General features: G+C 39.9%; 1 protein-coding gene across 1 annotated transcript in view; it reads left to right on the top strand.

Annotated features, from left to right (window-relative positions):
- The first annotated feature begins 1,974 nt into the window (after positions 1-1,974).
- Positions 1,975-13,979, top strand: part of snu (snustorr) — a 247,798-nt gene continuing 235,793 nt past the window's right edge. Inside the window, exon 1 of the mRNA XM_065218487.1 lies at positions 1,975-3,155. Coding sequence (XP_065074559.1) covers positions 2,980-3,155 — 176 coding nt within the window. The 5' untranslated portion in view covers positions 1,975-2,979. The remainder of the gene's footprint in view (positions 3,156-13,979) is intronic.

The following is a 13,979-nucleotide window of genomic DNA, read 5'->3' as shown; positions in this document are numbered from 1 at the left end:
GCTTCCAAATTTATTTACCTTTCCGTAAGATTTGATAAAGAGAAACCAACCGTTGAGATATTGTCAAAAGTCTAACACTGCTTCTTGACGCCAAACTCGGCCTACGAATTCTAAACAAGGCCTAACGCATTGAAACGCAATTAAAACGCTAATGAATTCACTTCGGCTTATCGGATGAAAATAAAAATTGATTCAGTCGGAGCGCTTGTTTTGTTTTTGGGAAAAATAGGTGCAAACCTTCATATCACGCGTTCTCATTGACTTCGTTCGGTAGCTTATTAACTAAAGTATCGTACCAAACGCATAATAGACTTGTTAACACTCTACCCTACATTTCAGTGCCCTGAGATCGACACATGCAAGCGACCCTTTTGACATAAGAATTAGTTGAAAAGGACGAGAAAATCAATTCAATCAAACGCACTTTTCGGCGAGTTGCATATGTTTCAGTTTCAGGACATTTAATTTTACATGCCATGTTTGTTTACGTTCCATGATTAACGTCAAAGCTGAATTACATCTCATGTAAAAATAATAATTTCTAAGTGTGTATATAATAATAATAATAATAATTGGTCATAATCCAACCGATTACAAATAGCAAAAGGTTGGATTTATAGGAGCTTTAGGAAAACTATAATATATATTTTTCATGTGTTATCGAAGCACATATGAGCGTAGATAAAATCTACGGCTGACACCATCGAAAGAAAACCTGAAAAGCAGGTGAAGATCACGGACTGGGGCGCCAAAGTATGCTCTACAAAAATATAACTTTCGAAGCGGCAACTTAATGCCCGTGATGAGGGAAGAGTGAGGCAACTCGGGACTTATTTTTACAGATGTTTGAAATCTTGTTTTTTTTTCACGTTGATGCCCTAGTGTTCGAATCAAAGCCTAGTTGGATTGATAAATTTTACTAATCTCCAATTCTGGAAATATAAATTCATTCTAAGGTTTTCTAATCATGCTTCTTATTTAGGGAAAAACAAACAGAATTTGATCAGATTACGCTTGATTCTACAGATTAAATAGTCTTAGTTTCTATTAAATCGGGTTGAATTGAAATTCTGAGAAAATAAAATTGAGGTTTTGTCCAAGAGTTTACCCGTTCTGCCATTTCAATTGCAGACGTTAACTCAGATGTTATCGACGGTCATCAATTAAAAACTGCCAATTTTTTTTTACAGATTCCTTGCGAAATTTCAAGCTGAAAACAGTCGCTAAATTTATATAGCGATATCAACGTTTGAATAGCATGTTATTGAAAAACTAAATTTAAAGAGGGATGGCGGGATGGGTACCTGATCAGAGGAGCGTTCCAACCTGCGCAATTAAATTATTTTCTTTATTTTGACCCTAAATGAGTATCTTCAATTAATTTTACATCACATACAAAGTGGTCGATTTCAATTCTAAATATTCATGTGATCATTTGGCGTGGAATGACCCATATGTTCCATTTGTCATTTGTCCTCTCGAGGACGGTCTATATCAACCCGTTCGCATTCGATGCAATCAGTAGGATTCAGATGGAACCTAAAATGTTCAATTATTTGTTCATCCATACCGGAGTTAGTTTTATTGAGTAAACAGTCAAAACACAGCTCAATATTTGCACTCAAAATAAACCAACCCCTTGAGCAAATCGCGAAAATTCACAACACTGATGAATCCACTTTCCAAGTAACACACTGCTAAAACTTAATCACACCAATACATTGCTAATCATATAAGACTTCCTAGAGTCATGCGTATAAGCAGTCTCACTATATCTTCATACGCAGCGTACGACAAACTCTGGAGCTGTGGTTGTGCTACACGTTGAGAGACTTAAATGCAATACTGCTAAAGCTGAAACAAGAGAGGAACCCCACAAAAACAACTCACAACAACACCCTTTGGGCACCGGTGACTGCCGTGCCGTGTTGAATTGAGCTCCATTTCAGTTGTGGTGTGAGCGAACTGTATATTGGTGGTGCCCCGTCGGATTAATTTCATCGCGATCGTATGACCCCTCGTGACTTTTGTTCACGCGCATTCACATTCTTCCTCGCATATTTGTGACTGTGCCGCGGACCAGTCTAGCCTCTAATAATAACCAGTTCTCAGGGATCTTATTACGCCGTGCTATCTTGTTCGTTTCTTCTTCCTTCGTTTCGTTGCTCCTGCCCCCGCGTGGCACGCTAGACTTTGCTGGGGCATCATCTCTAGAGTGCTCATAACCTGTTGTTGTTGCTGCTGATCGAGTGTGCTATAGTGGATCCAGTCTCCAACGGTGACCCATCGCGAACGGACAAACGACGAATCGAGTGCATCGAATTGAGTTAGTGTGCAAACGGTGTCCGGTTATCAAGTTCTTAAATTTGTGCTACGTTTTTGTTGTGTCTAGCTTGGTCAAGCAACAGCACCTTTTTTTTTTACTTACGGCCACCGAAAGAAAAGAAAACCAGCTGCCGAAATAGATTGAGGTTGATGTGCCAAATGTGTGCCAGTAGTACTACCTCCATAGTTGCAGCAGATATAATACAGTGAGAGTAATTTTTCCTTCTTTCTCTTTGATGTACTGGGGGTCTTCCTGAAATCGAAACTTGAATCTCTTGATTGAGCGAAGCTTCGCAAATCGTTCATACTTCACTGCAGTGGCTAACAAGTCACGCGTAGTCACAAACACGGAAGGTGATGGTACACAGAGTCAGCAAAACAAACAGAAAAAAGTGAATTCAAGAAGTGAGCACGAACGCTTTCCCTTTTGGCGGGTGTAACCTTCTCTCCATTTCACAGTGTGGTGGTGGCCAATACCTAGTGTACCAAAGTCTTCGACTAAAATAGAAAGAGGAAAAGATTAGTGAGGAAAATAGTTTCAATTGTTAGCAATACGTGCTGTTGAATCCATTCGCGTGGTAGTGGTGGTAGAAGCGAAGACGAAAGCGAAAAGGAAATCCAAAAGTGCAATTTTCGAACGTAAGGTTGTAAACAATGATGGCCCCCATAGGCGGAAGTACCGGCGACCCTAAAGATGGCCATATAGCGGTCATTTCGACGGGACCCGTCCCCTCGGTTGGAGTTCAACAGCCAGGTACGGCTTTGATGGACGGGGACAAACGTCGCATCAGTCGGATGTTTAGCTGGACTGCTGATTCACCTGTTGTCACGTAAGTACACCGGTTCCCGACCATGTAGAAAGGGTTTATGTAGGGTAATGGCAATTGGTTAGAAAGTTGCGAATGTGATTTACCTTTTGTATTCTTCTAGGATACGGAGAATACAAAGCCTTCCCGGTTTTAGCATCACGTGGTTTTTGTATTTTTTGTTTTCTATTTAATTCACAGAACGGTTTATTCAATTTATGATCGTAGGGTTAACTATTCCATGCCCAGCCTATTAAGCACAACCCGCACTTAGTATTTCTTAATCTAGCGTAGTTTAGCCCAAACGGAATGTTATTATATTACAGACGGCTTCAAAATTTATTTAACTTTCCATATGTACCATTAGTTCTGATAAGGGGTCGCGAAATATTCGATTATTGTTGAAAATGCAAAACTGCTTCTAGCGGTTCAACTTGGCCTACGGGTTTTCTTGAGCCTATTAGCCATTGAAACGCCATTGGGATTCTCTTTGGCCTATCGAACGGAAAGAAAAGTGAATTCGCGTGCGCCATTTGTGCACTTCAAGTGCGCCTTTTGTTTTCGAGATCTTATTTTGCGTTCTTCTTCGTCTTGAATAGAAGCATCGTATCAAACGTTTGTTTGACACGTTCACGCCGAAATCATAGATACCTATATTTGATGGTTTGTGCTCGATAGGTCGGGAATGGGCGATTATGCTGAAGTAGATTTAATAATCTATAATAAAATTAATCAACCAACCAACTGGACCTTTACTCAGGCATAGTAAATGCTTGATATTTCATAAACATGGGCTGGAAAGCCCAAGCACAAATCTAGAAATAAGTAATTGCTGGTGAGTAAGAACACCAGACGAGGTAAGACCGACCACAGCCAGTTCTATGTGAAATCCTCAATATTCAATAGAGAAAAGATTAATTACATTTTTAATCATTCTGAAACACCTTGTAGCTCCCGAACTTAAGTAACGTTAACACAATGAATTAAAACAAACTTCTCGTTCAGTGGGGATTTTCACGATCTAATTTTAAAAGCAACAAATCTAAGGCTGTTTGATAGTGGCGCTGGTAAGCATGAGTGCCTCTCACTGGGTTCAATCCCAGTCGGCGCCGTACTGGATTTTCTCTGATCAAGTAGGAAAGTAAAGCCGTTGGTCCCCGGTCCATGAGTTGATGGGTCTATACAGGGGTTACTCAAAATAACTAGGATTGGCAAATTTTTGGTCAACTTTGGAGTGTTGTAACTTCGTCAAATATGATCCGGTTTTAAATCTTCCAAAAGCATTTGACTGGAAAACTAATATTGTTCTACGGTGTAGCCACGAAAATAATCTTGGTCACCGGATAGATATTGCGGGTTTCCGGAGGGCTTGTCTAACTTTGCTAAATTTTTGGTGAAATTTTATGTATGATGCTGGTTAAATATATATATTTTTAGTAAATACAACGAAAGAAGAACCATTTTTAAAGCTTATCATATGCCAAGAACTAAAATCGGCTTATAATCAACCGAGAAATGGCCATTTCCCTGGAATCGGTTCTGGTGGAGGGTTCTGAATGCGGGCAGATCATTTAATCACTCAAAACATGCCATGCAACAGCTTTTTCTTCATGGTTTCTCGTCAATAGACTTTCGATAAACTTAACATGCATCATTGACCACATTTGCCACTCTCGGAACATCCAGTATGCTCCCGGGGGAACCTGTAGCAGAGGACAATTGCATTTTTACACCAAAACATGCCATGCGACAGCTCATTCTTCATGGTTTTTTAAGAATAGGCTTTCCATAAACTTCAAATTAATCATTGACCACATTGGCCGCTCTTGGAATCACGGGATACCCCTGAGGAATCCTGTAGCAGGGGTCAATTGCGTTTTTACACCAAAACATGCCGTGCGACAGCTTTTTCATGAATAGGCTTTTGATAGACTTTTAATGGATTAGTGACCACATTGGCCGCTCTCGGGACCTCCGGTATGCCCCGGGGGAACCTGGAGCAGAGGACAATTGCATTTTTACACCAAAACATGCCGTGTGACAGCTCATTCTTCATGGTTTTTCATGAATAGGCATTCATTAAACTTCAAATGGATCAGTGACCACATTGGCAGCTCTCGAAATCACGGGATACTCCCGGGGGGAACCTGTAGTAGGGGGCAATTGCGTTTTTACTCAAAAACATGCCGGGCGATAGCTCTTTCTTCATGGATTTTCATGAATATGCTTTCTGTATACTTAAAGTGAATCATTGACCACATTGGCCACTCTCGGTACTACTGGGATGCCCCGAGAAAACCTGTAGCAGGGGACAATTTCGGTTTAACTCAAAAACGTGCCGTGCGACAGCTCTTTCTTCATGGATTTTCATGAATATTCTTTCTATAGACTTAAAGTGAATCATTTACCACATTAGGGTAGGTAGGGTTCAGGTGTGGGAGCTGCCTCCTTGGCCTGGCGTCGGTAGCAGAACTCGGTACGGATATCGACGAAAAACAAATCAAGGGAAAAAAAACGCTTTTTGATGAAAAAACCATACCCCTCACCATCCCTCTCTCTCTGTGCACGGGTGTGTTTTTTTTGTAACTAGCGTAAGTGTTCCTGCGATTTGCATTGAGTGTCGGAGATTGTATGTAATCTGAAGGATGCCTCGCTGGATATGCCCAAGACTGGACGGGCAGTAGCTGGTGGCCGTGAACGGTTCCTGGGAAAGCACTAGATGCGACCCTCCTCCCAGATGACCATGGCAATAGAGGATGTATTGGTATTGGAAGGTAATTGTTATTAGATATTTTGCAAACAGTGACAGATAGCGGACATGAAGAGCCAGTCGAGGTACCGGGCAAAGGTGTTTATCCTAGACAAATAGTAAGTTACAAATTCGCTGTTGTCGTTGTCGTAGGCGCCGCCGTAGTCGCTGTCGTAATCGCCGTCGTAGTCGTAGGCAGTTCCGTTAGTATATTTAAAATTAACCACCAACCGCTGAAAATATGAATTATCGCGGATTTCTGTTGTTCATTACATGCCAAGTAAAATTCGAGCGCGTAATTTCATTTGAATAGCTTGTTCAACTAGGTCTTAAACAATCGTCACGTCGGTCACCTGAACCATGCGTAAAGAGAAAATCGAAACATTTTACGTCGCGTGAAAATGGAACTCAATAAAGGCCTCTTTCGTAGCTTAGCTTAGTTTAAGGATTTTGAAGATCGTCGGTTGCAGTGGCTTGCTTACTGAGCAGAAAAACGCGGTCCCAGATCCTTTCATATTAAAAATGTATGGTTAGTGTATTTTGTAAAACTTTTCGTTGTCGTCGGTGCCGGGTCTGAATAGTCATAAAAACTTGAGTAACGCTATAATGTGATATGAGGGGCTCGGTGGCCTTAGCACAACCGGTTTTGCTTACTGAGCAGAGCATCATGAGTCTAATCTCAAGCCCTTCCACATTCAAGATTCGTCAATCGTTTTATTTGTTAATATGACTACATGGTAATAACAGCAACTCGATGATTAAAAAGGAGCTCGTCTGCCTAGTGGCAAACGTTTTTGCTTACTGAGCAGAAGACCGTGGGTTCAATCCCAAGCTCCTTCGCGTTATATGATTGTTAGGACATCAATTCAGCTTATCGTTTACCAAAACGAACCCTGCTGCAAACCCAACCCTCTTACCCAACATTCCTGTGATTCCTCGTGGAAGTGCAGAGGACTCCTCGGCTTCCATCAAAGCGAGTGTCACGTCAACACATTCCTACCCATTCCTTTCTTGACCTGCGTTCAGGCGCGGCTGGCGCTAGTATTGCCTAATTCGAGATCACCAGTATTTACACATTGAGGACGATTGCTAGTTTTTTTTTTATTAAAAAAAGGTTTTGATAGCTTAGGCTTAGACAAGCTTTAAATCTTTAAAGCATTTTTCGAGAAGAAAATTATTCGAGATAAGAAAGTAAGAAAAAATTAAGATTAAAAATTTCGAAAAATCTTGACATTTGACAAAAATTATGAGAAATCTGGTTAAAATTTAATTTCATCATACCGGATTTCGAAAGTCATTAGCATTAGATTTAATTAGCTGGAAAACTTTCGAATACTTCCTGAACAACCTACAGTTGACTGAACGTCAACAGGCGTTATTTGCCCCAATTATGTAACTTAAACTAAACATGAAAAGTACTAAAACAAAACATCAATAAGTACATAGATAGTCATCTCGTAAAAAAAGGAACATTACTAAACAAACTAAACTGATCTAGAAAAAACGAACTAAACCTCCGGCGAAGCAGCTGGCGAGTCAGGTCAAAATCAAACAGTGCGGAGACCCTATTGAAGAGTCTCTGTAAACCACCGATTGCACCGAACATGCTATAATTAGTTCGCTGTATGGGCAGGCATTGAATTATTCCGTAGGGCTCGGGGTTGAACATTGATGTCAATTTGCTCAAGGAGGACAGGGCAATCGGTGCGTCCTTGCAAAATATCCGCAATTAGCAATGCCCTTACTGTATCTCTTCGGACCGACAGGTGCTCCAGATGGATCAGTTGCAAAAGACTTTCGTAGCTTGGCAATCGGAAGGGATCCGTCCACGGCAGTTTACGTAGCGCATATCTCAGGAATCGTCGCTGAACAGACTCAACTTTTTCGACACCGTTGTTGTAGTGAGGAGTCCAGACAACCGAGCAGTATTCTAATATGGAGCGAGACAAGGAGCAGTACAACGATTTAGGGCAGTAGATATCCGTGAAGTCTTTGGCAATCCTGAAGATAAACCCTAGAATTCTGGAAGCTTTGTCGACGGCGTGTGAGATGTGCTGCTTGAAAAAGAGTTTTGTATCTAGAATCACGCCTAGGTCCTTAATTTGGCTGACGCGCTCAATTTCAGTGCCTCACAAAACATACTTGAACATAATGTTCTCTTTTTTGCGCGAAAAAGAGATAACCGAGCATTTGGACGGGTTAACCTCCATACGATTCAGAATACACCAATCAGCAAAAGCATTCAGCTGACGTTGAAGGAAGCAACAATCTTCAATTGAGTGAATTCGGAGGTAGAGTTTAAGGTCATCTGCGGTCCCTCAATTACCAGATTCACGTCGTTGAAATAAATCAGGAAAATCAGCGGTCCCAGGTGACTACTCTGGGGTATGCCGGATGTGGCAGCGAACGTACGGGACTGGTGATCACCAATGATAACAGTAAGATAGCGATCGGTGAGGTACGACTGAAACCATCGTCACTCAGTCTCTCGTCCGTGAAGACACTAGCAAATTTTTCAGAGAACAGCTAACAGATATCTTGCGTAGATGAGGCCACGTTACCATTTTGTGTCATAGACGACGGCAGACCAGCTTCATGACGTTGTTCGTTGACAAACTTCCAAAACTGCTTGGGACGTAACTTAAGCTTTCTCTGCAATCCACGTCGATACTGAAGAAAGCACCGTTTCGCAACTCGTTTGTATCCGTGATTGATCCTGACATAGTGACATTGAAGGGTGCGGTGTTTGGTGAACTTCCGAAGAGCGGCTCTCTTTCCTCTCTCTTTCAATGTTTGAACAGTTGGAGATCTTCAGAACTTCATCAACATGAAGTCTTGGGAAAATATCCAGAGAACTTTACTAATATCTTCGTCTATGTGAAGATCTTTTGAATATTTCCTGCTATCTAGGAAGGATGTGTCAACAGCTATTTTTAGGTCTTCTACAAAATCCCTGAACTTTTTCAAAATTCCTTCTACAAAGTTTGCTGCATTTCTACGTTCCTCGCGAAGTTCCATAAACAAAATTTCTTGAATTTGTACGTAATCTCCACAACTCTTCCAAGTCAATGAAATTATATAGAGGTTCCCGATCAATATTCCCTGGAATAAAAATATGTTCCCTAAACATCTACGAGGCTCCCTAAACTTAAATAAATGTTCCACTTCTACGCAGTTTTCAGAACTTTTCCATGTTGCTCGTTTCTACGATTTTTTCGGAAGATCTATGAAGTTCCCAGAATTTTTACTATGTTTCCTCAATTTCAACGATGTTCCCTGAACTTCTTAGAAGTCCTTGAAGTTTTTCGAAGTTCCCAGAAGTTGAAGAAAAATCCCTGGGGTCATGGCCAATTTGTAGAGCATGAAGACGTCTTATTATGCCATCGATTAAATATTGATGTAGGGGAAATGGCTCTAATGTTGGCATATGGATCTAAGATTGGGCCCATCGCTTAACATCTGCTATTTAACAATTTTATGCAGATGAACGCGTCATTGGGACGGTTCTTATGGATGTTTTTGATCACTATTGAAAATTTAGTCGATTGCCGAATTTACGTATGGGCCCAAATTAGGGGCATTTAGGCCGATATTACATTCATTTCCCCTAATTCAATTTTTCAAAATTGTTTCTTCTAGTCCAATACATAAGTAGTCAACTTAAAGGACTTTAAAAAAAATCGTTGTATGTGGTTCAATTTTATTAATTGCTGTTAAATAGTAACATCGAAATTACAAAATACCGACGAGTCAATAAAAAAAAACACCGAATATTATGCATGAAACATGTGAAAATATAGGGGAAATGGCTCTAATGGTGGCCTATGGATCTAACATTGGGCCCATCGCTAAAAATCTGCTATTTATCAATTGTATCTAGATGAACGCGTCATTGCGGCGGTACTAATAGATATTTTTGGTTGCTATTGCGGTAGTCGATTGTTGAATATATGTATGGGCCCAAATTAGGGACACTTAGGCCGACATTACATACATTTCCCCTACCATATTGTGAATAATGTAAACCAGAGGTCAGACGAATCACTTTTGACGGGATTAAAGCGTCACCCTACTTTATTGCATAGCGTCTTTGATTGAACCTGAAATGATGTGTTTGCATTATATTGCGCATTCTAAAACAAATCAGAGCCAGATTTGAAGGAAGACAAAGGGGGGCCCCGGCAAATATTTGTTGTATATTTTAATTTATAACTTTTTATTTAGTTGAATATGCTTAGTTTTAAATAACATACTTAAAATGGTCATTTTATACGATAGATGAGGAGATGAAAGTATAGAGTTGATATTTCCGTTAGTTTACGGCAGTGTGAAAATTGTACGACTAGATGCAATCCTTCATATGACGACCTGAGTGCGGTCGTCGATAGAACTGTTTCAAACACATCGTCGGTATACCTCTCACCATCCCTTTCAAACTGGGGAATTTGGTAAAAAGAGAGATGATCAACCCGATTCGTACCTTCCTGAAAGTTGTCCTTGCTCACTTTCTACTCTATATATACAATTTTCACACTGCCGTATTCTAACGGAACTATCAACGCAATACTTTCATCGCCTCATCTAACGTATAAAATGGCCACTTTAAGTCAGTTATTTGAAACATCAAGCATCTTCAACTATGTTACATCGTTAAATTCACGCAGTAATTATATAAACATAAACAGTTAAAGTACATAAATTTTTATTGATCAATTATAAATTTTAGTTCTGAACTTCTGATTTTGTATTCAGCTTTATACGTTGGTCTGCCAATATATATGAGCTTGTTGGTCACCAATTGTTGAGGTGAGGTAAAAGATCTTTCAGTAAATTGATTAATTGCAAGTTAAGGTCCTTGAGGACATCGATAACTGATTAATAACTGAGTTATTTTTGTTTGCTGACCATCGAAAATAATATTCTTAAGAAGACTCATTTTAAATCATCGACGTCTACATTGAATCTAAATGTAGGCATGTTTTCTGTTTTTATTACTGATTTGGATTAGCATTGAAATAAAGAGAATAAATACATTTCTTAATTAAATACTTAGTTTATTGAAATTGAAGAAAATTTACAAATTTATTGTATTGTATATTGTATATTGTATATTGTATTTATTACTTATTAAAGGGTGGAACGGTCAAAAATTAATCAATCATGATTAAGTGCACACTGTTATTGTATGTATGTATTTTTTGAAGTTCAATGACTACAAAATTCAGGAAAATTATTTGATTAAGTTTCCGATTTTCCAAATGCGAACTGTCGGGCTTTACGTTTCACACCTTCCATCAGATGTTGTCAACCTTATTTGATGCTGAACGTCAATTTACTTGGAGCTGTTTCTCATTCCCAGCTGTTTTCTGAGTTTTCTTGAGGTTCCGCTTAACGATTGCCTAATATTTTTCAATTGGGTGCTGCTCCGGCGAGTTTTGAGGGATTTCGTCCTTTGGTACGACTTGCACGTTGTAGGCGGTATACCTTTCCTGAGCCATTTTCCCGTTGTGGCAGGAAGTGAGGTCTGACCAAAACAGTTTCTTCAAAAAAGGTAACAGTCATTTTTGCAATCATTTCTTCTCATAAATATCTTGGTTGACAGTTGTTACGAAAATTTTGCTTTTCAGCCCACAGGTGGAAATTGCCTGCCAAGCCAAATATTTTTTCAGGAACTTTGACAACTTTTCCTGCTTAAACTTATCTCGAATCTTTCCTTTTCCGGTAGCCGCGTAAACTCTTAACCTTGACCTTGGAGCTGCTTGAAATCCGCCTTGACGTATATTTAATCGTTCATTATAACGCAATAAAATTTCTGACGCAATCCATCTGCGTGGGAATAATTTGGATTTCGCTTATGCACGAGCAAAATGTTGATACGTTATTCCTCTTGCTTCGACGCCATTTTGACAGCTGAATGGAAAATGGCAATAACAAATTAGAGGCAACATTCCGTACGCACAGACCTACAAAATGAGGGGCGTTCAAGTTTTTTAAATGCATGATTAAAAAAAAATCATCAAATTTCAGTCGATCAATTTTTGACCGTTCCACCCTTTATATTGTGTGTTTTGTTTAGGTTTAAGACATTTTTAAATCTCAAATTGGAATATATAGGCATTGGGTGAAATTGATACACCCCTCAAATGGCTTTATCAGGGACTTTTCATGAAATATTCCTATTAAATTTGGATTCCCTAAGAGGCAGTCCATAAAACACGTAGATAATTTAAGGGGGGAAGGGTTTCGGCAATGATCCACGGCCCATACAATTTTTTTTGTAAGCACAATTTTCTACTCAGGGGGGGAGGGTCAAGAATAAAACAATGTCAACGTAGTTAATGAACAGCCCCTTGTACGGAATGTATTTTCAGCCGATATTATGGATATTATTTCGTTTAATTGCAGTTGCGTCTAAATGAAGGCATTTTTATTCAATCATTGGTAATTTCACAGAAATAAATTAATTTATAATATGATATCTACTTGCTGGCGGTGATATTGACTGCGGTTAGCAGCGTACGACTTGGTTTAAGGTTCGGTCAATAATGAATTTATTACACACTCCAGACCAACGCTATGCTGCGTAAGCAGATTTAATGTAGTGCGCGCAAAGTGCACGGCTACGAGGTTTATATTACAAACGATAAACCATCGGTCGCATTGTGTGGCAATCGGGTGGATGATTATTTAAAATTTTTAGATGTTTATTTAAGGTTTATACACTTTTTGTAAAACTGATTAACTGAGTACATATAGAATCGGAAAAGGATGATGCTGTCATTTTAGAATGCAAGATAGCAACTTCCGTTTTTTTTTATAATTCTGAAATGGAATCAATCATCTAAAGCTTTAAAAAATCATGTATTTTCGGCCTCTCTACATCATCCTCGTCTGAAAATACCCACTCGATACTTTTCCCCAAACCGAAAGTCGTCATCTTGGAACCCAAAATGGCGCCAATTATTTATTTCCAGCTGCTACACACCATCCCCGTTCCGAAAACACCCATATTGTATGGTATTTGACAGTTTTCCACAAACTGGAAGTCGATATCTTGAATTCCAAACAATCTATTTCCGGCCCCTAAAGCTTACACAGGAAGTTCGTGCTCACACTAGGGCCGCGTAATGAGAATGTTCTGAATAAGATCACCATCCGAAAGGACATGGTCACTTTTTTTTTTCCTTTGATTTGTTTTCCGTCGATCTTGTTTTAAGTGCTGAGCACCAATGCTACCGACGCCAGGGAGGCAGCTCCCACACATGGACCCTACCCTATCGACCCATCAACTCATGAACAGGGGACCAACGGCTTTACTTCCCTTCCGAAGGAAGGCGTGATCAGAGATGTTATGCCTCAGAACATCCCGGCGGCGCTGACTGGGATTGAACCCAGGCCTGCTGGGGTGAGAGGTAATCACGCTTACCACTACACCACCGGCGCCGCTGACATGGTCACCTGAACAACTTTGCTGAGGACAGTAACCTTTCATATGGCAAGGATCTCGAAATACAGCTTATACAAAAAGTTCATGTGCACACTAGTACCGCGTTGTGAGAGAGTTCTGAACCAACATGGCCACAATCCAAAAGAACTTGATCACCTGAACAACATAGACTTCTCTGAAGTTTGTGAATTGCACGAGTATTAGTGCAGAACTTTGGGTAAATTCAAAGGTTTTCTTGCAGTAATCCTTATAATTTACCCCGAGTTCTGCACTAATACTTATGCATTTCACAAACGTCTGAACAGTCTATTGCTGAAGACAATAACCTTCTATATGGCAAGGATCCCGAGATATAGCTTATACAAGAATTTAATCTGTGAGAAAGTTTGAAACTAATATGATCACCATCCGCAGCGAATTAGTCACTTGAGAAACTTTGATGAAGACAGCAACCTTCTACATGGCAAGGGTGATACAGCTGATACAGGAAGTTCAAGTGTACACTAGCGCCCCGTAGTGAGCAAATTCTGAACTACTGTCCACCAACTATAAAACTCAGAGTTGCGACTTATCACAATCACGATCGTCAAACAGCTGATGGTAGTAAAGCTTGGTACATTCCTATCAATGTGCTTGTCGAAGCACTCTCCAT

This window comes from Ochlerotatus camptorhynchus, unplaced genomic scaffold, assembly GCF_037179485.1.
Source record: "Ochlerotatus camptorhynchus isolate MF236.1 unplaced genomic scaffold, CSIRO-AGI_Acam_v1.1 ptg000087l, whole genome shotgun sequence".
Classification (NCBI taxonomy): domain Eukaryota; kingdom Metazoa; phylum Arthropoda; class Insecta; order Diptera; family Culicidae; genus Ochlerotatus; species Ochlerotatus camptorhynchus.
The sequence above is the reverse complement of the archived record's forward strand: the minus strand, read 5'-3'. Positions and strand labels throughout refer to the sequence as shown.